Raw genomic sequence first — 23,784 nt, 5'->3', positions numbered from 1 at the left:
GAGACATGGAATTCAAATACTGAGGAAGGAAGAGACCCAAAGTGGAGAACATGGGGGGCAGGATGGAGGGGGGGCGGGGAGGAAAAAAGAAACAATCCACTGTGTTTCCAAGTGACATGCCATACTCTCCTCCTGGTGGCATCATCCTAACTTCCTTTCTGTGGGCCTCAGTTGCCTTTTCTGTAAACGAAGTGCTTGGATTAAGCACTATCATAGGTCCCCATCTAATTCCGAACTTATGTTCACAAAATCGATCCAGAGAAAACGTGAGGACATCTGTGAAAAGCCACCACAGCTCAAAACCCAGGAAAGAGGGCCAATGAACCGATGCATAGGTGAGAGCTGGGGCTCTGGGGTCAGACCCCCGTAGAGGGTAGAGGATTTGAATTTTCTCTCTGCTCCCCAGCCAGAAGCTAGTTGTTTATCTTCTCTGAGCTTCAAAATCTTCATTTGTAAAACGGGAATGAGAGCTCAACTGAGGTTGTGAGTTTGAATTAGATAATGCAAGTAGCATACTTAGTATAATCATATGGAAGAGCTCCCATGTACCAGGCACGTAAGAATCAACAAAGTGGTACTTAACTGGGTCAGTATTCTTGGAATGAAAAAAATGTTTAAATCTTTCTATTTCTCATTCTTTTATTTCTATCTGTATTGAATCGGTAGACTATACTGTGACCAAATCATATAATTTGTTGTGATGGCGGCATTTGTTTTCAACATCCTTGCCCTTTATTGTTTTAGCAGAATAAATCCTAATTCATTCAGCTTTCCTGAGTGGCATATCAAAATAAACACACCGTCCGTGTTTACTTCTCTAGCTGCCTCTACGTATTCTCTATGGTTTTGAATTTGTAAAGTAGAATTAACAGAGGAATTGTGTAGCAGCCCTTGCACGCCAGCAGCTGTGAGTCGTTGTTGCGGTTCTCAGCAAGCCCCTGCCCCCCCCCAACCCCAGACCCGCGCTGCCGGGTCTTTAACGTGGTCAGTTCCTCCAGCTGATGTCATCATTTAGCGGCTCTTCTCCACACCTTGGCCCATCCCTTTGTAACTTCATTTTGCTCTTTTTTAATAGTGTTTCCAACTCAAAAGAAAAAACAAAACCCACCAAAAAGCCCGATTTGACTCTTCATGAGGCTGGGTGCCCCACTCCCAGCTTCACACCCGGTGGCCGTGGGATGTGCACCGGGTTGATACAGAATTCAGTCCACCACGCTGAGAGGGCGCGTCTCCCGGGCCAGGGTGGGGCACCAGGTTAGGGGCGGCCTCCCGTCTTCTGGCTTTACTTCCCCGCAGGGGACACCGTAGGCGGCTGTGCGGTCCGGCCACTGCCCCCCGCCCCTCGCGTCCGGCCGCGCCGTGGGTTGCGGTCTCTGTGGGGGTGGCAGCTCCTGTCCGGGAGGTTTGCGCCTGGCGGGGCACCCCGGAGCCGCGGGGAGCCCAGAGGCGAGGCCCAGGCGGGGTGGGGCGCGTCCGGGCGGGGAGGGCGAACTCAGGCAGTGCAGGGGGCGCCGAGGGCAGCGGGCGGGCGGACGCGGCGGAGGAGCGAGCGGGACGAGGGCTGGCTGGTGCCGGGGCCGCCCGCCCGAGGGGGAGGAGGCTGTGCCGCCCTTGCTGCAGGTTCGCTGTCGAGCGCACAGGAGGCAGGGACATGGGTAGGGTGCGGTCTGCGCGGGGCCCGAGCCCGGATCTCTTCCATTTCCCCTCTCACTCGGCCCCGAGCTGCGCCGCAGACGGCAGCAGCTCCCGCTCCGCCAGAGCCGCCTGACCGCCGGGCCGGGGTGCTAACCGCGGGGCCCGCCAGCCCGCCGGCCCGGCCAGCCCAGCCCAGCCCGGCGGCCCGCAGCCCCGCCGCCCGCCGCCCCCCGCCGCCGCCGCGTTGCCAAAACAAACGGGCCGGCCTATTTATTGGCGGCCGGCGAGCCGGGCAGCTCAGAGTCGAGGCGCCGAGGGGGACAGCGCGCCGCCACCAGCCAGGGCCCCGGGCCCCCGCCCCGCACCTGAGTCCCGCCGGCCCTGCGCCGCGCCGCGCAGCCCATGGCGCCCCCACCTGGAGCCCCCCGGAGCCAGCCGGACGCCTGAGCCCCCGCAGCGCGCCCGTCGACTCGCCCACCCACCAGCCCACCAGGCGCCCTCGCCCGCCCCTCGCCCGGGCTTCCCTGCCATGTCTCCCGCCCGGCTCCGGCCCCGACTGCGGTTCTGCCTGCTCCTGCTGCTGCTGCTGGTGCCGGCGGCGCGGGGCTGCGGGCCGGGCCGGGTGGTGGGCAGCCGGAGGCGGCCGCCGCGCAAGCTCGTGCCGCTCGCCTACAAGCAGTTCAGCCCCAACGTGCCGGAGAAGACGCTGGGCGCCAGCGGGCGCTATGAAGGCAAGATCGCGCGCAGCTCGGAGCGCTTCAAGGAGCTCACCCCCAACTACAATCCCGACATCATCTTCAAGGACGAGGAGAACACGGGCGCCGACCGCCTCATGACCCAGGTGAGCGCGACCCGCCCTCGCAGGGCGCCGCCGCTGAAGCACCGCCACCTGCCCGGCCCTCCCCGCCCCCCTGGCACCTTTTCTCGACTGGCTGGCACGCCCCCTGGCACCTGCCCCTCTCGCCAAGCCCAGCCGCCTGCTGCCCAAGATGGGCCGGCCAGGGGTCCCGGTGGCAGTGCGGACACCCGCGGACCCGCCGGAGGTGGGAGAAGAGCGCCGCACTGCCAAGCGCCACGGCCGAGCCTGGTGGCGGCAGCCCCACTGCCCCAGAGCGCCGGCAGCTGAGCTCAGACTCCGCACCCGGAGGTACCTCGACCCGGCCGCCTCCCGCGCCTTCGGGACCCACGCAGTCCCTCCTGGCCTAACCTTCCGCACCGCTGCGCCCCCTCTCCATTCGGCACCCCTGAGGGCGAAGAAGCTGCGGGCGCAGAGGGCCGTTCCTCCCCGCGCGCTCTTGGTTCGCTGCGCTGCCCTCTCTGGAGCGGCGTTCCCCACCCCACCCCACCCCACCCCCCTCCCGGGTCTGGGGTTAGGGACAGCCGGGAAGAGCTGAGCCGGGAGGCGGAGGTGGGAAAGGGAACTTGCCCGGCGAGCCCACGTGTCTGTCCCGGAGAGCTGAGCCGCGCCGCTGCGGTTAAGGGTGGGGTGCCGAGAACTTCGAGCTCTGGGACCTAACTTGGGGGACCCCTGGGCTTGGTGGCAGGGACGGGGAGTATTGAAAGAGAAGAGCTAGGATGCCGGGAGAGGGAGGGAGCAGAACTAACGCTAGCTAGTTTCTGCAAGCTCCGAACAGGACCCGCTCAACCCAGGCACTGGGGAGCAGACTTTCTTCCCTGCATCTGGGGTCCCAAGGGATCAGAAAGCTACGTCCCCTTCCTCGGTGGTCTCCCGGGGCTTCCCCCGCATGCAGGCAGCCTGCTCCCTAGGTGCTTTGGGAAGAACAGCTCCACCACAGCCCTCAGCCTGCGCCCTGGCGCCGGGGCTGGCCGGCCGGTGTCGGGGCCGAAGGTTGGCTGGTGGCCGGGCCGGGCCGGGCGCCGAGGAATGCAGATAAGGATCCGGGCCACGGGCTGGGCAATCATTGACAGCGCTCCCCAGCTCTGGACCCGGGGGAGGGGGAGAGGGGCGGGGAGCAGGGGCCCACGGGGCCGACTTAGCTGGGGGGGGGGGGGGCGGCTAGAAGCCTGGAGGCAAGGAGCACACGGAGCTCCCTTCCTGGGCAGTGTGCTCCCCAGCTAGGCTGCTCGCCCAGAGGACGGCCAGACCTTGGGCTGTAGCCGCTGTTGGCTCCTGGGAGACCGAGTCCAAGGGTCTGTGGGGCCCCCTTTGTGCGGGATGGGGGTAGGTTGAGACATGGGCTGTCCGCATTTGGCGGCGCCTCGCACCCGAGTCACGGACTGTGAAAGGGCCGGCTCTCCCGCAGTCCCCTCCCCCCAGCCAACTGCAGGGTCCTTTGGGCTGCAGGCACGCGGGGAGTCATCACAGACCGTCGATCTCTCTCCTCCTTCCCGCAAGGCGCGGCTCTACTCCCACCCCGTGTGAGACAGAGCGTGGAGCCGGCTCGCTGAGATCAGAGTCTCGGTTTCTCCAGCCCTTTCCCTGATAGGGGCGGCGCAGAGGTGCTGAAGGCTCTGGACTGAGGGAGAACCTTGCCTGGGATTATCAGCCTTGCGTGCGCCCTTTGCTGCGGGGGACGCTCCGCGTCGCCCTCCATCTGGCCCGGCTGGGCGCTAGCATTTCCACAGGCTTCTGGTTTCCAGGCTTCTGCATCCTCGGATTGGGTGTGGGTCACTTTTGGATCTTAAGTCCCAGCAGGAATACTCTGTGGCGCTGGAGAGATCCAGGCGGCCGGGATTCCCCTCCCAACACGCCCCCACGTTGCTGGGGCGCTCTGCACCTGCCGCGCCTCCAGACCGAGTCGGGGGCCCTCAGCCCTGAGGCTACGGTGACACCTACTGGGCACCTCCGGCCTTGCACGCCTAGCAGGCCAGCCGCAGGCGGTCGGCTCCGCTACCACCCCCACCCTGCGGGCAGAGGGTGGTTTCTGGCCTTCAGGTGCCTTGGTGGGACAGAGGGACTGGGCACGGGAACAGTGTAGCCGGGTCTGTGGAGGGATCAGTACCCGGATCTGAGGGGAAAGAGCGTGGGAGGGAGGGACCACTTATCAGAGGAGGTCGCCCCAAGGGTGCACCTCCCAACACGCCCTCCAGATTTGTGGCGCCACCGTGCGGTCCAGGTCCCTGGAGCAGCCAGACGCTAGAAGGGAAAGAAGCAAGTTAGGGCTCTCTGTTCCTAAAAGAGAGGGACAGAACAACCTCCCTGGTTTCCTAACTCCAGTGGATGCTCTGGGAGAGGCCGGGGCGAGGCCGCGCCTCCACCTGCACGCAGGCCGGCATCTCCCCCTAACTCTGCTGGCTTTCCTCTCCTAGCGCTGCAAGGACCGCCTGAACTCGCTGGCCATCTCCGTGATGAACCAGTGGCCCGGCGTGAAGCTGAGGGTGACTGAAGGCTGGGATGAGGACGGTCACCACTCTGAGGAGTCGCTGCACTATGAGGGCCGCGCGGTGGACATTACCACTTCGGACCGCGACCGCAATAAGTATGGACTGCTGGCGCGCTTGGCAGTGGAGGCCGGCTTCGACTGGGTGTATTATGAGTCCAAGGCCCACGTGCACTGCTCCGTCAAGTCCGGTGAGCCGCTGCCTGGGGGCTGGGCCCGGGGCCGGGGCCGCAGGGCATGGGCAGGCACAGGGCTCACTGCTGCCCAGAAGGTGAAGAGGCCCGCCAGGGGATGGAGGCGGGGACCCCAGGGAAGAGGACGTCCGCCTCGCTCCCCACTGCTGCTTGTGACCACCTGCTCACCCCCTGCCTGGTAGTGTCATGGCAGGAGCCTAGGGAGACAGGGCCCTGTCCCAGCACTGCTGGGGGCCGACCTCGTGGTCCACAGTCCAGAGCCTGCAGCAGGAGGTGCAAGACAGAGCAAGCTGGACAGATGGAGGAAGCCAGGCTGGGACAGAGATGGCTTTCCCACTCAGATGACTCAGAATGGAGGCGGGCGGTGGGGCCAGGGGCCAAGGGCCAGCTTATGCCCAGACACCAGCATGCCTCACCAGGAGCCGGGAGCCCAGAGACTCAGAACCCACAACCCTGCTGCAGGTCAGGCCCTTTAGGGCACTTTGTATGCTCCTCCAGGGGGTGCAGGCATCCCCAACCTCTCCCTCAGGGCCCTGAAGCTGGACAGTTTGGGGCAAAGCCAGCCACGAGGGGCAGAATAAACCGTGGACTCAATAAAATGGATTTTCCCAGATTGGCCGCCTTGTTGATCCGAATGGGCAGGCATTGGGGCCTTGCCCCTCCCTCAGATCTTGTCAGCATCCCTGTCACCTACACTGAACCTGATCACGGATGCTTCAGATGGTTCCCGTGTGACTGCCAGTCTGGCTCCACCTGGCTTCGGGCACAGCCCTCCATGCTGGCACCACGTAGCAGTCACACCTGAAGACCTGGCACATGAGACCAGGCCCACTGCTTACTATTCCCGAACCCACCTGGGCACACTGTGGTGACCCACCCCCATCCTCCCCTCCAGCACTTTCCTGCCAATTGTATCTACTTCAAGTCACGTCCACCCTTCACCTGCGAACACTGGCCCGACACCAGCTCCCTGAGTGGCCACTTCCGTCATTATTCCCACCCACAACACTGCTCACCATCCCGCCCACCAATGCCACCGTGTCCTGTCCCCGCACAAGGACCCAGCACATGAACTGAAGACGGTGACTTTACCCTTGCCACTGAGTCACGCCCTGGCCTGACCACTCACTCTGAGGCTCCCCAGAAGTCTATAGCTGCCCACGGCTGGCCCTCCTCTTGCCATGGACTCCAAGGGCCCAGCTCTGGGACAGAACTCGGGGTGTCAGCCTGAGAGTGCAATTTTTGGGGAGTGTCTGAGCAAGGAGTGAGAAATGACAGGACATCCAGACCCCAGAGGAGCTAAGTGCCTTCTCCACGAGACTGTAGCTTTCGAGTTTCAAGCCACAGCTGACCACCACCTGGCTTAGTTCACCCCTGACCTCTCTGACTGCTCCACAACATTGCTTCACAGCAAGCAGACAGGGGCTTGGCCTGGGCTTCAGCAGGGCCCTTTCCTTCTCACTCATGGGTCTTGGAGCCACAATATGCTCCTCTCACTGGCAAAGGATTAGACGGGGGAGGAGGACAGATCACATCGTGGGTTGGGGTGTATTCAAGGCTGCACGGGAAGGGGGGAGCAGAGCCAGAATATGGTGATGGGAGGGCTCTTTGGGAGAGAGAGGAGCTCTGGGGAGGGGTGCTGTGACACAGCAGTAACACCTTCATGTCCCTTCTTCCCACAGAGCACTCTGCTGCGGCCAAGACAGGTGGCTGCTTTCCTGCTGGAGCCCAGGTGCGCCTAGAGAGCGGGGCACGTGTGGCCTTGTCAGCTGTGAGACCCGGAGACCGGGTGCTGGCCATGGGGGAGGATGGGAACCCCACCTTCAGTGACGTGCTCATTTTCCTGGATCGCGAGCCAGACAGGCTGAGGGCCTTCCGGGTCATCGAGACCCAGGACCCCCCACGCCGCCTGGCACTCACGCCCGCCCACCTGCTCTTCACCGCCAATAATCACACAGAACCAGCGGCCCACTTCCGGGCCACATTTGCCAGCCAAGTGCAGCCTGGCCAGTACGTGCTGGTGGCCGGGGTGCCGGGCCTGCAACCTGCCCGAGTGGCAGCTGTCTCCACACACGTGGCCCTGGGGGCCTATGCCCCACTAACAAGGCATGGGACGCTGGTGGTGGAGGATGTGGTGGCCTCCTGCTTCGCGGCCGTGGCTGACCACCGTCTGGCTCAGTTGGCCTTCTGGCCCCTGCGACTGTTTCACAGCTTGGCGTGGGGCAGCTGGACCCCAGGGGAGGGTGTGCACTGGTACCCCCAGCTGCTCTACCGCCTGGGGCGGCTCTTATTGGAAGAGGGCAGCTTCCACTCGCTGGGCATGGCTGGGCCAGGGAGCTGAGAAGACCCCTTCACTGCCCTCCTGCAGCTGCCTAACGTGGTCCAAAGGCCTTCCCGCCGAGAGGACACTGGCCCTGAAAGGGACCCGAGCGGGGGGCATTGGTTCCCACCATCTCCTCTTTCACAGACACACCATGGAGACTTGACTGGGCAATGCCAGTGTTGACCACCCCACCTTGATGTAGGGACAGAGCTACAAGCTAAGCTGGTTGGGAGGGAGTGGTCTATCTTTCTATTCTAGAGACCTCTTGAGGCTGGCACAGTGGATTCCCCCACCTGGCCAGCTCTCACTTCGATTTTTCATACCTGCCTCCCCCAATGGGGAGGGCCCATTCCATCTGTCTGAGGCCCCTCGTAGGTGGGCTCGCACCTCAGTCGATGCTGCTAGATTCCCTGGGAGCCAGCAGGGAGCTGGCTGGACTCAACACCTGCTGCCCAGAACTGAGAAGGCCGCAGGGTGGGGCAGCCAGTCTGGCCATCCTGAGGCATGACCTTCCTCCCTGGCCACACTCCTCGGGACAGAGGCTGTTGCTGTCAGTGGGCAGAGTTCCTTGTTCCAGCCAATGTGATCATAGTGCCCAGGACCAGGGGAGCAGGCTGGATGTCCTTCTGCCCCTGCCCAGGCTACGCTCCCTGTTCTGCTGAACCATGACCCTCACCCCCCTCTCCGGTCAGTCTCCCCCACCTTATTTATTGGCTCGGAGGGGGAAGCCCATGGGAGAATTTTGGGGATGTTTTGGTCTTTTCTTCCTTTTGTAATAAAAATTATTTAAGTTGTTAGAGCCATAGAGTCTAGGATGCTGAGCAGGGCCAACACAGAGTCTGGAGCCACGGGTGGGTCAGTTCAAGGGTGTGCTCACCTTCCTCCAAGGACAGAAACTCCCATGCTCCCACCTTTACTACAGGCCCTTCTTCACCCAGAAGCCCAGCAAAGTTGCCACAGAGAACTGGGCTCTGTGCCAGGCAAGGCCTTCCCATGCTGATCTCAAAGTTTGCCCTAAACACTGTTGGACCAGAGAGAGAATGGAAGTAACTAGCCCATGGTCACTTCACTCATCTAGAACCACCTCACTGGGCCTGTCGAGGCACTTTTCCTGCTTACTCAAGTCTTTCTCGGGGCCTGTTTCTCATCCTTCAGTGTGAATAACGGACCAATGGTACGAGCAGATTTTGTAGAATTCACATCTGCCTTGTGGCCCCTTCTGACTTCTTGGAGAACTCAGGAGTCCCTAACCTAGCTGTTCTCAAACCTCAGAATCACCTGGGCAGTTTGTTTAAAAGTGATTCCTGGGTGCATTCAAACAATTCTGCTTTAATAGATCCAGAGCGAGGCCCAGGAAATTTTTACAAATACCGAACATGGCGGATGGTCCATGGACCACACTTTGAGAAACACTGCTTAGTCTAGAAAAGGCCCAGTTTATTGTCAAGACAAGGTGACTCCCTTCTTCATTTTTTCTGGGTCTCTCTATGCCAAGGCAGGTTTTTCTGTACTTGCTACAGATCAGCTGAGAGTCCCAGGTCCAGCGTTATACTTGTTAAATTCTCAGAAATTTCATAAGCCAGTTGATATAGGGCATGGTGGGAGTATTCACACAGTCAAAATTGGTGTATGCTACAAAGTAGAGTTCTCCCGACTGTGAACAGCCCGTTGCTAAAACATACCACTGCCCAGCTTCTGTCCTCTTACAGAGATTACTATGTTAGGGATGACTGCTCAGTCTCTTACCTCCTCCTTCCCCCACCTCCATGGAGGAAAACTCCAGAGAAGTTGCCCTGGAGACTGTGTCATCTGGGAGGAAATAGGCCCCCACAAGCTATAATGACAAGTGCTGTCATTCAATGAAGACCAACTATCACCAGATGTTGTTCTAAGTGCTTTATATTTAGAGCATTATTTCATTCTCATACAACACTATGTGGTGTATGTTTTCATATTGCCATGTTCCAGATGAACACAGAAGCTGGAGGAGGTTAAGTAACTTGCCTGAGATTACACAGCTAGTGAAGAGGCAGGATTCACACCCCACCATCTGGCTTTTGGGCCCACTGTTTTGACCACAAGGCTTTTTCTTTGGTGAACTTGGGTCCTCTCAGCATTTCAGGCCTGGAAGTCAGCTTTGTCAGCACATCTAGAATGGACCCATGGCAGAGGTTCATGGACAAGGCTCAAAAGAACCAGAATGTCCGTGAACTCCTTTACAGTAAAAAACAGAAAAATGGAAGATTAAGGTCAAGATACTTTTGTCTATTCACTTTTACATTCTCTCCCTTAATGACATTCTTCATGGGTGTGGGGGAGGGGGTGAAGGGAGGGGAAGGATGACACAGACCCTTGTATGCCACACATTTGGTGAGTGAGAAGACGAGAGAGAGATTTTCCCCTATGGGCGTCCAGCTGCTTCTCCTACTGAGCCTGAGTACTCTCCATCCTGCAGACCCAGAACCATTTGGTGTCCCCAAATCTTTCTGTTCTAGATGGGCCTCCTTCGGAAACACACTTATTCTTCAGATAGAGAAGGCTGCAAAGACTCAGAAAAAAAACCCAACACTGATCCGAATTCAGACCCTCAAAAACCAAACTTGGAGTGGAAGTGGGGGCCCAGCGGCTTTTCTGGGAACCCTGGGACCAGATCTGAGTAGACTGCGTGAGCAGGGAGACATGGGGAGACAGCCAGGGAAGTCATCTTCCAGCACTGCAGTATCATAGTCCCAATCCCTCCCACCAGAGCCTACCTCACCCCGATGTCTGTAATGCCAAGGCCCAGAGGAGAGTCAACTGTGCTTCCCAGGCCCAGACATCTACTGACCCAATGCCTGCCTCTCCTCTCAGGGTCAAGTACAATCCCCAAGCCTGCTGTGTCTACAATTGTGACCTGCATTCACCTGTTCAGTCATTGTTTACTAGACATTCTTGTGTCAGGTCCTGTGCCAGAGTGAGGGAAAGCAGTAGTCCCCCCATCAGTGAATTCTTGGGTGGGAGGAAGAAGCATGGGGAGACATATCCATGCTGTGTGCTGAGTGCTTTGGATGACCTCTCACAGGGGCTATGGGAATGCCACGAAGAGGCTGAGGGCTAGGAAGATTTCCTGGGCAGGTAGGTAGGAGGGTTTGCATGGCAGGCAAGTAAAGGAAGGGATCCAAGCTGAGGACACAGTAAATGCAACAATGTGGGGGCTTGAGTGAGCCTGGGGGCTTGGAGGAACTGCCACCAGGTCAGCCTCACAAAGCTATGTGGGCTTGACAAAACTGAGGTAGAGAGGTAGGCAGGGATCAGATGACACACAGCCTTGTATGCCACACATTTGGACTTCATCCTGAGGGCTTGGGGAGGGCCTGAGGGTTTGAGGCTGGGGAAGCTCATGACTAGATTGTTTCAGAGAGCTCACCCAGGTGCAGTGTGGAGGATGGTCAGAGAAGGCAGCTATGGAAGCAGGGAGTCCATTTACTGGGGAGAGAAGTTGGTGACCTGGGTTGAAGAGGTGGCTCGGGGGTCAGAAAGAAGGTGATGGATTGTAGATTTTAGGAGTAGAATGGCCAGGACTTGAAGCCAGTTTGGGTGAGCCGTGAGGTTGAAGAAAGGGCTTAAGTTAACTTCAGGTGTTTAAACATGAGATCTAGCTCCCCCCGTGCCCAGAGCCCTTGACCGTGGCTCTTCTCTGGCCTCAGTGTCTGCACCTGTAAGGGAGATATCCAGGGCTTTCCCATATAGATATCCTCTCTTCTCAATGCCCCAGGCTGGTCTAACCAGGTTCTAGGAACCCTCCAGGCTCCTGCTGTCTCTGCCTGCCCACCCCCCAATCAGGAGTGCATAGGGAGGAGATTCAGAGTAGCCCTTATAGCCCAGTCTAAGCAAATGCAACACTGGTACCTGAGTCCACAAGTCCTCTGGGAGACGTGAAGATAGGGAGACCTGGAGTGTTGGGGTACAGGAGACAAAGTGGGGGAACCTGGCTGAGAGGCCTAGAGAGCCGCCTGGACAGACTGCCCTCAACACAGAGCCACTGCACCCTGGTCTCCTACTTCTCTGTGCAGACGTGCCCTCTCAGGCACCCATTCCCTAGCTGTCCCTGCAGCCTTCTCTCTCTTGTTTGGAGAGACCCAGTCATCCTGGGCATGGCTCTTCCCAAGCTGCGCAGGACTGCACTCACCTGAAGACACTGCCTTGGGGATGGTTTCTGATAGTCTGCATTGCTGTGCTGTGAAGGCTGGAGCTGAACGCATCAATCCTTTAGGCAACCAGGCCTGTTGCTAGCACTGGTTCCTCTGCAGCCGGTGTGTGTGAACTGGAAATAGGAGCCCCTCCATTAAAAAATTTAGCAAATCCCTCCCTGCCCCCCATAGAGATCCAACTAGAAACAGCAGCTCTTCTGGCGTGGTGCCAGCAAGCCCATTTAGGAGAGAGCCTAGTGCAGGGGGCAGACGGGGTACCAACACATCTGGATTTCAGCCCTGGCTTGCCTGCCCAGCCTAGAGCCTGTACGTAATGTATTCCGACAGCCTCTGCCAGGCTCAGCTGATTCCAAAAGTGATTAAAGTTTGGAGAGGAGTTCCCTACAGTGTCACACAGGAGCTCAGAGCAGAGTGCCTAGACGGGGGTGGGGACAGGATGAGTGACAGGATGAGGGCAATGACCGGGGACTTCCTGGAAGTGGTTTTGGGCTGCTGCCTTCTGGACTCGAGTGACTGGGGCAAAGGTAAATGGATGGATTATTGGGAACAGATTGTGGAGAGGCGCAGGGCATGCTCAGGAACTGGGAGACGGTGTGGTTGGGACTAAAGGTGCCAGGAAGGGAAACGGGAGCTGGGTGGGGAGTGAAGGGATGGGGTGCGAGGGTAGGGGACACTGTGCCCCATGGAAGGGGCGGAGCTGCGGGCCTGGTGGAAAGTGCTGGAGCAGGAAATGCCCCAAAGAAGTCTGAATGGTGGCTCATGGTGGAGGATAGAGGCCCCTGCTCCCCACCTCAGAGGGGGCCCTGCCTCCATGGGGAAACCTCTCGGGTAGGGGTTGGCGGCGACTCCCCTACCCCGTGCCCTCTGCCCCCTGAGTGGAATGTGCCTGTTGGGGCTTGGCCCCATGTCCCACACCCCAGCCTGGATCTCAAAGCCTCTTTGTTCCATGGGGCTGAGTTGTGGCCAGCCCGGATCTGATAAGGCCGGTGGGGCAGATAATGGCTCGCCCTGTGTGCTGCACCACCCCAAGCCACACCCCGGCCACCTCGCACGCATGCACATCGCTTGGGGCCCCAGAAGGGAATAGATGCAGGGGGCTTCCTGGCCAGGTTAGAGTCAGGAAATCTCCACCTCTGGGCTGACCCTTCCTGCAGTTCATTTAAGACCCTCTCTCATCCGCATGGGAGATTGGGTTGAGAGAATTATCCCCATTTCAGAAATAAATTCTCCAAGAGGGAAAATGCCTTGCCCACAGTTATTTCTTTCCTAATTAAGAGCATCAGTTGTGCTAAGTTTTCCATTTACATTATCTTTTAGAATCCTAGCAGCCTGGGGGCACCTGGGTGGCTCAATCAGTTGAGCATCCAACTCTTGATTTCAGCTCAGGTCATGATCTCACGGCTGGTGGGATCGTGTCCTGCTTGGGATTCTCTCTCCCTCATTCTCTGCCCCTCCCTTGCTCTCTCTCTCTCTCTCTCTCTCTCTCTCAACTTTTTAAAAAGCTTATAAAAAATAAAATCCTAACAGCCTGTGAAGTGATGTTTCTAATTCCTACTTTACAGAGAAGAAACTGAGGCCCTGAGAAGTGAAGTTACTTACCCAAGGTCACACAGTAGCAGGGTCCAGACCAGAACCCAGATAGCCCTGCAGCAGCAAACTGAAGGAGGTGGGAACCGATGAGTCATCAATCCTAGAGGAATGGGAGGAAGGCATTTCCAGCCTCAACCTAAAAGATTTGATGGGGCTGGGGTGGCCAAGAACCGGCCAGGGAAGAACTGGAGGAATAATGTTCTAGAAGCTGTGAGAGGATCTCATGGTGGGAGTGGCAATGGTTAAAATATGTCCACAAATTGTTTGACACTTCCTCTCCTTTTGAATCTGGCCAGAGGCTAGGTCAGGAAAAGGCCATATAACTCTGAGATTGCCTAGCTGGAGAGGCTACAGATAGACTAGCTTCCAGACCACAGCCAACATCAACTGTTAGCCATGTGAGTGTGCCATCTTGGGTGTCCAGCCCAATGGAGCCTTCAGGTGGCAGCCCTGGCCAACATCTAAATGTAACTACATGAGAGAGTCCAAGTAAGAACTGCCTGGCCAAGCCCTTCCTGAATTCCTGAAAAAAAAAATCATAAGCAAAATAAAATGTGTGATTGGAACTCTGAAGTTTTGGAGTGATTTCTTACACAGCAATAGTAACCAGAACAAAGGGCAAAGAGGAACTTATGAAGGCATCTTCTGAAGCCTTAAACACACTTTTACACAAAAGTTTTTAAAAATGGAGTCACCATTGGGCTGTAAGAGGTGTGATGCCTCTTAATCATCATCTCCTCCTCCTCTTCCTCCCTCTCCTCCTCCTTCTCCTCCCCCTCCTCCTTCTCCTCCCACTCTCTTCTTCTTCTTCTTCTTCTTCTTCTTCTTCTTCTTCTTCTTCTTCTTTTCATTTATTTAAGTAATCTCTACACCCAACATGGGGCTTGAACTCAAGTGTCGGATAAATAGATCTTTCCACAGTCAATTGATTAGAAGAATGTTATGTATCTGCTTTAGGGGCAGGATCTCCCATGATAGCAAATTCTTGGAGAAGTGAAGAGCCTTTTGGAAGGAAGGAAGCTCATGGATCTGAGCTAGTGGGTAATAAGGAGTCATTCATCGCCAAATAAGAAGCATGGTATTAGAGATTTTTAAAAACCCAAAATGTTAGGTGTTGAATAAAGTTCTCAAGAGCTGAGACCAGATCTGAGAGATAGTCTGGACATTTCTATGGGCATTTGCTGGTCACATTTTCTTTGAGTGTCCCTGCACACAGAAACTTACAGGGTCTCAACAAGAAGGTCCCTGAAGGGGCACCTGGGTGACTCAGTTGGTTAAGTGTCTGACTCTTGGTTTGGACTAGGATCATGATCTCATGGTTCATGAGTTCAAGCCCTGCACTGGGATCTGCACTGACAGTGCAGCCCACTTTGGATCTTCTGTCTCCCTTTCTCTCTGCCCCTCTCCTGCTCACTCTTTCTCTCAAAAATAAACATTAAAAAAATCTTTAAAAAAAAAAAAAGTCCCTGAAAATGGACTGGAAGCACCCTGTTGTCCTTATAAACTCCGGGTGTGTTTGGATTTGGCTACTGAGCTTGCCTCCAAATGCCCAACTTAAGAAAATGCAGAGGGGGCACCTGGGTGGCTCCGTCAGTTAAGTGTCCAACCTTGGGTCAGGTCATGATCTCACCATTCGTGAGTTTGAGCCCCACATCGGGCTCTGTGCTGACAGCTCGGAGCCTGGAGCCTGCTTTGGACTCTGTGTGTGTCTCTCTGCCCCTCCCCTGCTCACACTGTATCTCTGTCTCTCAAAAATAAATAAACATTGAAAAAAACATTAAAAAAAAAAAAACTCAGAAGAAAGTGACCAGGCAGATGATAGGGAATGGTGTGTTTTGGGGAGTGGTTGGGAATGTAAGGGTAGAAAGTTTACTTGAGGAGAGGCTTCTTGGTTTTTGAACTCTTAATCCTAGAGATGGACACGCAAAATCTAATAAATAGAGAAAAATAGCAAGTTGACAGTGAACAATCCCGACACTACTTTTGTCAAGTAATCAAAGTCAACATCACCAATAATGTATATTGACTCCATGTGCCCTCTGATATGATGCACTGAGAAGGGCATATCACCTCTGTATTAGGCTTCCCTATAATACATACCTTATTCGAATCACAAGAAACAAACCCAAAATTGAGGAACATTCTACAAAATAATTGGCAGTACTCTTTAAGAGAGTGAAGGTCATGAAAGACAAGGAAAGACTCAGAAATGCCCCAGGTAAGATCCTGGATTGGATATTAAAATAAGAAAAGGACATTAGTGGACAAACTTATGAAATTAAATAAATAAATTCTCTACTTTCATGAATACTGTGTGTTGTTCCAAGGCTAATTTCTTAGTTTTGGTAAGTGTTCTCCAGTCATGTGAGATGTTAACCTAAGGGGAGGTTGGGTGAAGGGTTTATGAGAACTCTGTACTATTTTTGTGATGCTTCTATACATCTAAAATTAACTCAAAAATTTAAACATACAAAAAATTCTAACAAAGTCATAACATCATGGATCAGTCAAAGATGGGCTCCCTTACCATCCTTGAAGTCCCAAGGAGGCCAGCTGTACTGAGCCAGTGATCACGTTATGGCACTTGCACTTGAGAGTGAACCCTGGTCAGAAATGGATTGGAAAAGGGTTTGAGGAATTAAATAGAATGGAAAGTCACAAAATAATGTGCTTCCCTTATTTAGAACATATAATAAGGCAAGCACTGTGCTGAGTTCTTTAAATCTTCTATCACACTTATACCTCACAACCTTTCAGGTAGCTGTTAGTTTTCCCTGTTTACAGATGAGCAGACTGGGTTTTGCAGAAGCAAAAGAACAAGATCATACAGCTGAGAGTTGGTGGAGTTGGGATTCAAAGCCAAACTTCTTTACTCCAGAGTTTGTTTTTAATCACTGCACTGTACTGTCTCCTCAGGGATGACCCACTGGGGTGGGGCAGAGAAGCGGGCATAGAAGGCAGGAGGAAGGGGATGGGCTGGTCAGCCAGAGCTGTCCATGGTGCTGGCCAGACAGGCATGTAGCTGGAGAGTAGGAGATGGTCTAGGGGAAGACAGGTGGGAAAGCTAACAGAGAAGGAACACTGCTCAGACTAGAAAGAAAGAGCAGTTAGATGTGGTGACAGATCCTTCACCAATGAGGAGGAACCAGAGGGGGAGACACTTCAAGTTTTGGCTTGAAATAAGTAACTGTGTGTACAGTATCCAGTGAGGTAGATACTCCTCCTCAGGTCTCATTTGCAACCAGTGCTATCCAGTATAGTTATACTGGCTGTTAAAATCTGGAAATACTTTTGTACCAGTTGGGAAATAGTCACTGACTGAGTCCTCCACTGCTGTGGCTGCTTTCCCTGTCCCCTCGCTATGTTTCCCCATGACCCAGCAACTAAAGGGTTAAAGCCTGGCACAATGTGAGCCACCAGGACCTGTTCAGCTCTAAGGCCAGCTGATATCCATTCTCATATGTCAGCATCCATACCTTTCCAATTGTTAAGAATTTTGAATACTATCCCTGTTTGCCCCCATTTTACAGATGAGGAAAGTGAGCATCTGGAATATTTAATAATTTGCCTGAAATCACTCAGCTATCAAATGGTAGAGCCCAAGCTTGAACTTGAGTCTTCTGGAATTAAGCCTCATGTCCTTTTCCCTCCATCCCCCTAATGCTGACTTTTATGTCTATCTACCATTTGGTAGGGACAACAAATGGAGGAAGTTATCTAGGGAGTTTGGGTTGGCACAAAAGAATTAGAAAACCCTATGTGGGAAGTGGGGAGGGGTCTTAGGCAAAATGGAACTCTTTCATTTGAATTCTCTTGTGATATGATAGTCTTCTCCCACGTCCCTGTCAGTTTTGTGCTCTGGCAGCTCTTTCAGGCTGGAGGTGCCATCAACCTCCTAACACATGCTCCCCACCCCTAGCAGCTTCAGAGGACCATGGCACTCTAATACAGAGAGAGCTCCATGCCTGCTCCTAGATCCAGCCCCCAAACTACCTCCAATGACCCTCTTAGTTACAGCTTTCTCTCACTCTTCACCCATCAGGCTGGGATTGGAAGACTTACCTCACTAATTTCAGAGGTCAGAAATTTCTGTGGGGGGACTCACCTCCTCCTCTCCCTCCATAAGTTAAGTATATCTTGGATTCAGACCTTATTTCAGAACCAACACTGGAAATGGAATCAGAGTTGCAGGAAAGGAAGGTGGAGAGGACTTTGCATGTGCTGGAGTTGGGCTGACTTGCCAGCTGGACAGGAAATCACCCTGGAACCTCCTTTTGTTTTTCTCCATCCCAGAGCACCAAGGCAGCCTCCTTCTGTAGAAAAAAATGAGGGAGATGTGGAGAGGAGAAAAACTTTCTGCCTCTCCAGTATGTAGCAGAGAGGCTGGGAGGTGGTAGGAGGGGAGGGTGCACAGAAAACCAAGTGGCTTAATTATACGGGCCTTCCACTTAGTGTCAGTGACCAACCTCTGTGCATGTATGCCATTTTTTTGTTGATTGCCTACCATCTGTCAAATACTTCTTACATGCCAGATCATTCAATCACTACACCAGCCTTTTGATCATTATCGCCAGGTAACAGTCGAGGAAACAGAGGCTCAGAAAGGTTATGTGACTTGTTCAAAGTCACACAGTCACAATCAGGATTAATCTCAGCCTGACATTTCTCGGCCCAGAATCTCCTCTATTCTATTCAGCTAGGGAAGGGGGGGGTGCTTAGAAAAAATATTTTTCAGTGTGCTAAAGCCAAAATTACTGAGTTTGTGCTTTATCTTTATTACACCCAACCACAGTTTCCAAACAAAAGGATGCAAGTTTGTCTACTATCCATCCTCCTTCCTCCTTTTCGCCTTCATCCTGGTCTTCATCAATTTCCTGAATCATCACTCACCCCCTGTTCACAGTCTTGAACCAAACAACACCCACCCTGTTGTCTTTCTTGGGTCCCTGGAAGATACAGTAACCAGGACCTAGAACCCATTTTTTCCCATGGGTTCTGAGCTCCTGAAAAGTGGGACTTCCAAAGCAAACCCAGCTTCCTCTTTCCTCCTGAGACTCAATCATTTGTCACACCCCTTTCCATGTCGTTTGCCTCTTGGAGTAAAGTCTGGCTTGGATCCCTCCCTGGGAGTCCACTATGTCAGTCAAGGTCACTCTCCAGCAGAGCTCTCAGGAGGCAGCCACAGCTCCACAGAAGAGGAACCCACAGGAGCCCTACTAAGAATATCCTTTCATTATCCCAAGCCCAGAACCTACCAAGGTTTGGGCACACCAGAGCTCTGGAGGGACACTCCTTCAGTGAAGAAGCATAAGGACACATGGCTCCTAGCGTGCGCTTTCTCACCTTCTTGAGGTTTTATTGCTGGGATTCCTGAGGTTACTACCAAGCCTTGCCCCCAGAGTCATTGCTCCCATTTCTTTTTGGCCCAAGAGTGGAAAAACAGGTCCCTTTCCCTGTCCTTAAGGTCCAGCTGAGTCAGGTTGACCATTTCAAAAAGTGTTTAGAGGAAAACAAAAAGGAAATCATTACAGAAACTACAAATAGCATAGAAGTGGTCATGTCCAAAGTGCAGGTTTCAGATTCTGAGAATAATGTTAAAACTGTTGAAAAACTCACTGAGTTCCACATTCCTTGATCCCAAGAAAATTCCAAATCTAATGGTGCTGACATAAGTTAATGAGCCCTGTGGCCTGCCCCTTCCCTCCAGTTCAGCCAGCTTCTGGCCATGTGATCTCCCAGGCCAACTGGGGCCACATTGTCATCTGAGTCCATTGTTTACTTTCACAAGCAAATGCCAACTTTCCCAAATGAGAATTTATTTTCTGGGTTCCCCACCCCCCAGACTCACTAAAGTCTCTCCCTCTAACACCGCACCCCCCATCACTGTCCTGGATAGTGAAACATCTTTAATTGTCCATGAATGAACTTTGAGGCTTTCAGCTCACCCACCTAAGAAGTCTTCAGCAAATGAGTTCTGTGAAAAAGAAAACCGCAGGCCCAAAATGGGTGTCACTTAGGCCAAGTTTCAACCTCCCCCTGAAATGTAGTTCTAACATGTAAGACAGGAACTTTCTGGTCAGCACCAATGAGGTAATATGTCATGCCACATGTGCCTTCCTCAACCCCCAAAGGAAGATTAAGTAATTTGCAATAAGACCCCTTGTCCTTCCCCATAAGGGAAGGTGATCTTGCCTGAAACAGTCCTTTTTTTTTTTTTTTTTTTTTTTTTTTTTTTTGCTAATAACATCTTGTCCCACCCTCCGGTCTTTAAAAACCTTCCATTTTGGGGCGCCTGGGTGGCGCAGTCGGTTAAGCGTCCGACTTCAGCCAGGTCACGATCTCGCGGTCCGGGAGTTCGAGCCCCGCGTCGGGCTCTGGGCTGATGGCTCAGAGCCTGGAGCCTGTTTCCGATTCTGTGTCTCCCTCTCTCTCTGCCCCTCCCCCGTTCATGCTGTGTCTCTCTCTGTCCCAAAAATAAATAAACGTTGAAAAAAAAAAAATTTAAAAAAAAACCTTCCATTTTGCACAACTCCTCAGAGCTCCTCTCTATTTGGTCTATGGGATGCTGCCCACTTCTCGAATCGATTAAAAAAGCCAAGTGGATCTTTAAAGTTTACTCCTGGGGCACCTGGGTGGCTCAGTTGGTTACGCGGCCGACTTCGGCTCAGGTCGTGATCTCACGGTTCGGTTCGGGAGTTCGAGCCCCGCGTCGGGCTCTGTGCTGACAGCTCAGAGCCTGGAGCCTGCTTTGATTCTGTGTCTCCTTCTCTCTCTGCCCCTCTACCTCTGGAGCTCTGTCTCCGTCTCTCTCTCTCTCAAAAATAAATAAACATTTTAAAAAATTAAAAAAAAAATAAAGTTTACTCCCTTGGCTTTTTGTTATTTAACAGACACCTTCCCCAAAGCAAATGCAGACAAATCAACAAATGGGCTTCCAAAAATCACTTTAGTACAACAATGCTTTCTTCATACATTAACTTCCAGACCCCTAGAAAAGAGTTAGCTTGGTGCTTGGGAGGAGGAAAAGCCGGCAGGAAATGGATAGGACACATTCTCTCCCACTGGCAAGAAAAATCCAGTTGTAAAGTAATAGACAAATGAGAAATGACTACGGGGTGTTTTTAAGTTAATAATCGCAATCACAGACTGAAGTTCCGGTTGAGATTCTGACCCTATGTCACCATCGCGCGTCCGGAAAGAACTGGAACTGCTCCTACTCCAGTGAGGAGCCAATGGAGTTACCTCCTATGAATTTGGTCGTCGACTAAATCAGGATTGCAGGGATGTCACGACAATTGGAGACTATATATTACATGCTGCGATTGGTAGAAGCGCGGTGACTACTATTCAGGGAAAGTCAGAGAATAAAAAATAAGGTAAACATTAAAATTGGACTGCGCTTTCGCCTTCTTTGAGCCTTGACTCATTCGGCTTGCCGTCGTTGTCCTGGGATACCAAGAAACGCGGTGCTTTGAGCGTCCTGTATCTAGGGAGACGACAACATGGAGGCGGAGTGAGTTCTGAGAGTTGGTCCCAGGACCAGGGGAACAGCGCGAGCGGCCAAAGAAGGTATCTGTCCTGGAAGACCGCCTCCTTTGGGAAGTTGTGGCCAGGGGTCCCCTCCATGTCCCTTAGAGACCCCCCTGTGGGACCGAGACTGAGGCGAGATCAGCCTGGGATCTCTTAGAGAAAGGAGGAACAGCTTTAAGTATTTTGATCACTTCATTTTACCAATTTCTTTCCCACTCCACACTACACGACGACCCAACACTTTTCCCACTGATCATATTAAGATTGTTTAGGTTGGAAATGAAGCAGATAAAGGAAGCTGATGATATATATATATATATATATATATATATATATATATATATATGTAGTTTATGTATATGTAGTTTTTAAGTCCTCAAGTTTCGAAAATTGGATTTAAAAACAACCCCTACCTTGGCCCGTGTCTTCACAATGATTGCAGATGTGTGTGTTTTGAAAGAGTAGCTCAAGCTAGTATGGAAGTTATGATTGTTAGTTACGATTGTAATTATGATTGTAACATTGGTTTGTCTAGGGCTTTTTCAAATTCCCTATTTCATTCCAGGTTCACATCAACTTTATGAAATAAAATAATCCCCATTAGGTGAGACGACTGAGACTCAAGGAGATTGAGAAACTTGCCCATCTCAACAAACCTGAGCAGGTGCTGGAACCCAGCTCTCCTTGCTTCAAGATCATCGTTCACTTCCCTAAACCCTAAGACCTGATCTGGACCAGATTTCTACTCCATTGTCTCTAATTTCTTCTATATGTGATGATTGGAGACTTTTTCAGAGCCTCAAGGCAGTGACTATCTATAGAATCCCCTGAGGTCACAGACATTAATGAGTCTGGCAGGACTACAAAGCCATCCAGTAGCAGAAAAGTAATGGGACTCTCCTCCCTGTCTCCCCAGCTTGCATTTCTTTGATTCCACCTGAACCGTCCTCCTTACAATTGAAGGTAAGGGTTTTGCCTGTCCATTGCCTAGCACTGGTACGTAACAGGCACTCAGTAAATGTTTTGTGAGTGAATGAATGAATGAGTGAGTGAGTGAATGAACCTGAGATATTCTTCTGGAGAGGTTTGGAGGTGTTGCTGGTTAGGAAAAACTGAGTCAACGGAATCTTTTGCTTTGGATGGTGGTGTGGAGAGTATGGAGAGTGTCTGATGAAATTGTATAAATTTCTAAAGGGTGACCATAACATTGTTTACTAAAGTGTAATATGTTATAATAAGGAGTTGAACCCCCACCTTGAAAAGAAGTAATTTTAGGCCAAATAAAAGATAGTTTACATTTACTCATAAATGACGTAAAGATTAAAATTCATGAGAAGGCCTTACAACACTGCTTGGCACATAAGTTCTCAGTGAATGTCAGTAGAAGTTGTTACCATTTTTGAGATTGTTATTCAAAGAAGTGGGGAAGGACACTGTGGAGTCTGAAAAATATATATATATGCTCAAAAAGATATTAAATTGATGCTGTCCAATATGGGAGCCACACCGGGGTGTGTATGCTGAAGGAAATCTGCTAAAGGAAGAGGGGATTTGGAGTTTAGTCTCCATGTGTGTCTCCTAGAGCAGGGCCAAACACCCTCTGAGTATTCCGTGAAAACTGTGGATTCTCTCCCTGGAAAAGAGCACTTCTCCAGATACATGACATTTTGCATATGATTTGCATATAACACTCACATGTATTTGCATATAATTTCCAGCTGCAGTCTATCCAGGGATCCCTCTGCTCTAGAGGTTGATTCACTTATCCTTGGATTGAGTGATTATTTCAGTGAATGCTTACTTTAAACTTGGACTACAGGTTGCATACTGATGGAAGAAACCCCAAAGACTAAGAACCACCCAGTCTCATTTACCTCTTCTTTGCCCCTCCTCATAGGAGGCAAGTCATGCTCAGAAGCAACAAGGAGAGAGCAAAATCCAGATAAAGGTAATGCGAATGCTTTAGTCACACTCACTGGGGACTGACTGAGAAATGCCAACTGTGGCCATGGCAGGCAGAGCTGCACGGGCCTCATCCCCAAGTCCCTTTCCTGCATGGTGAATTTCTAGGCTCCTGGGCAAAGTGCTGGATCTTGTGTTCAGGCTCATTCCTCATGGTGTCACTCATACCTTGGTTCCAAAGCCGGCAAGCTGGCCCTTCTTCATGATCATGATGGCCACAGCAAGTCTACTCCATCAGCCTCTCTTTTTGATGTCCCTCCTGTCTCCCCTGTGGTCTTTTCCTAACTCCAAATTGGCAAGAACTCCTGGTTTAGCCAGAGTGCTCCCCTTGGACTTGTGTTCCAGGTGTGTGATGCTCATCCAGGCAGCCCCAACCCCCCTGATGAGGACCAGGGACAGTGGTGACTACACCATGAACTCCGGGTCCTGCCTGAGTACCAGCACCATGGCCATCCCCACCATCACTGGCAGCAGCGCGGCCCTGAGTGCCTGCAGTAGCAGCAACACCAGTGCCCACGTGAGGACATGTTCCGGGTGGGCGGGGCAGGGGCAGCAGGGCCGGGGAGAGGTGGCAGGGCAGCGGGGTAGGAATCTGCAAGGACCTGACTCTCCTGCATAGATTGGGCACCAAGCCGACTGGAGTGGCTGCTGTGGGGAATGGGAGTGTGCATGTGAAGAACTCTAGGGAGGTGCCCATCAGAGCTGAGAGAGTAGCCAGCGGTTTTCTCTTCCCTCAGAAAGTTCTTCTGGTCCTGATCCCTAGGACCAAGTGTTTGGCCAATATATGGATGTGGCTGACTATTCGCAGCTCTCAAGACTGTCTCTGTGTGACATGGCAGGGGTAGGGGGCAGTTGTCCCACAGGGTGCCTATGGGGTAGGAATGTGTTTGGTGCAGCGTGTGTCTGTGTTGTGTGTGGATTCTCATGCCTCCTTAGGTGAGATGGTGCTTGCATTTGCCTTCCCGAGGACTGGGAGTCACCTCACCCTTCCACCTGTGCCATTCTGGGCCTATGTGCCC

The 23,784-nt window shown here is 52.8% G+C and overlaps 2 protein-coding genes across 8 annotated transcripts in view; both read left to right on the top strand.

The window, feature by feature from the left end:
* The first annotated feature begins 1,832 nt into the window (after positions 1-1,832).
* Positions 1,833-8,292, top strand: IHH (Indian hedgehog signaling molecule). Its single transcript, XM_086719673.1, has 3 exons — positions 1,833-2,476; positions 4,906-5,167; positions 6,853-8,292. Exons 1-3 carry the CDS (start codon positions 2,165-2,167, stop codon positions 7,509-7,511), a joined length of 1,233 nt encoding a protein of 410 aa, XP_086575799.1. The 5' UTR covers positions 1,833-2,164; the 3' UTR covers positions 7,512-8,292.
* A 12,447-nt stretch (positions 8,293-20,739) lies between these two features.
* The window catches only part of CFAP65 (cilia and flagella associated protein 65), a 35,428-nt gene continuing 32,383 nt past the window's right edge, over positions 20,740-23,784 (top strand). For 2 of the 7 annotated variants that reach the window (XR_015255568.1, XM_086719667.1), the window contains exons 1-4: positions 20,752-20,842; positions 21,369-21,766; positions 22,701-22,751; positions 23,111-23,282. Coding sequence is in view for 5 of the 7 variants with exons in the window: in XM_086719667.1 (XP_086575793.1) it covers positions 23,118-23,282 (165 nt within the window). In the remaining 2 variants the exon portion in view is untranslated. Of the gene's footprint in view, positions 20,843-21,368; positions 21,767-22,700; positions 22,752-23,110; positions 23,283-23,784 lie in introns of all 7 variants that reach the window. The other 5 variants (XM_086719669.1, XM_086719668.1, XM_086719671.1 and 2 more) reach the window with 5 other exon arrangements.

The sequence above is a fragment of the Puma concolor genome, chromosome C1 (assembly GCF_028749965.1).
Source record: "Puma concolor isolate L17-30 chromosome C1, mPumCon1.1.hap2, whole genome shotgun sequence".
NCBI lineage: Eukaryota > Metazoa > Chordata > Mammalia > Carnivora > Felidae > Puma > Puma concolor.
This window is presented reverse-complemented; position numbering and strand designations above follow the sequence as displayed.

What these genes read in the sequence shown, in the direction of transcription:
- IHH (XM_086719673.1), top strand. Translation starts at nt 2,165, where the DNA reads ATGTCTCCCGCCCGGCTCCGGCCCCGACTGCGGTTCTGCCTGCTCCTG. An exon ending in CCGACCGCCTCATGACCCAG is followed by an intron (nt 2,477 to 4,905) that starts GTGAGCGCGACC and finishes TTCCTCTCCTAG; the next exon opens with CGCTGCAAGGACCGCCTGAA. An exon ending in GCACTGCTCCGTCAAGTCCG is followed by an intron (nt 5,168 to 6,852) that starts GTGAGCCGCTGC and finishes TTCTTCCCACAG; the next exon opens with AGCACTCTGCTGCGGCCAAG.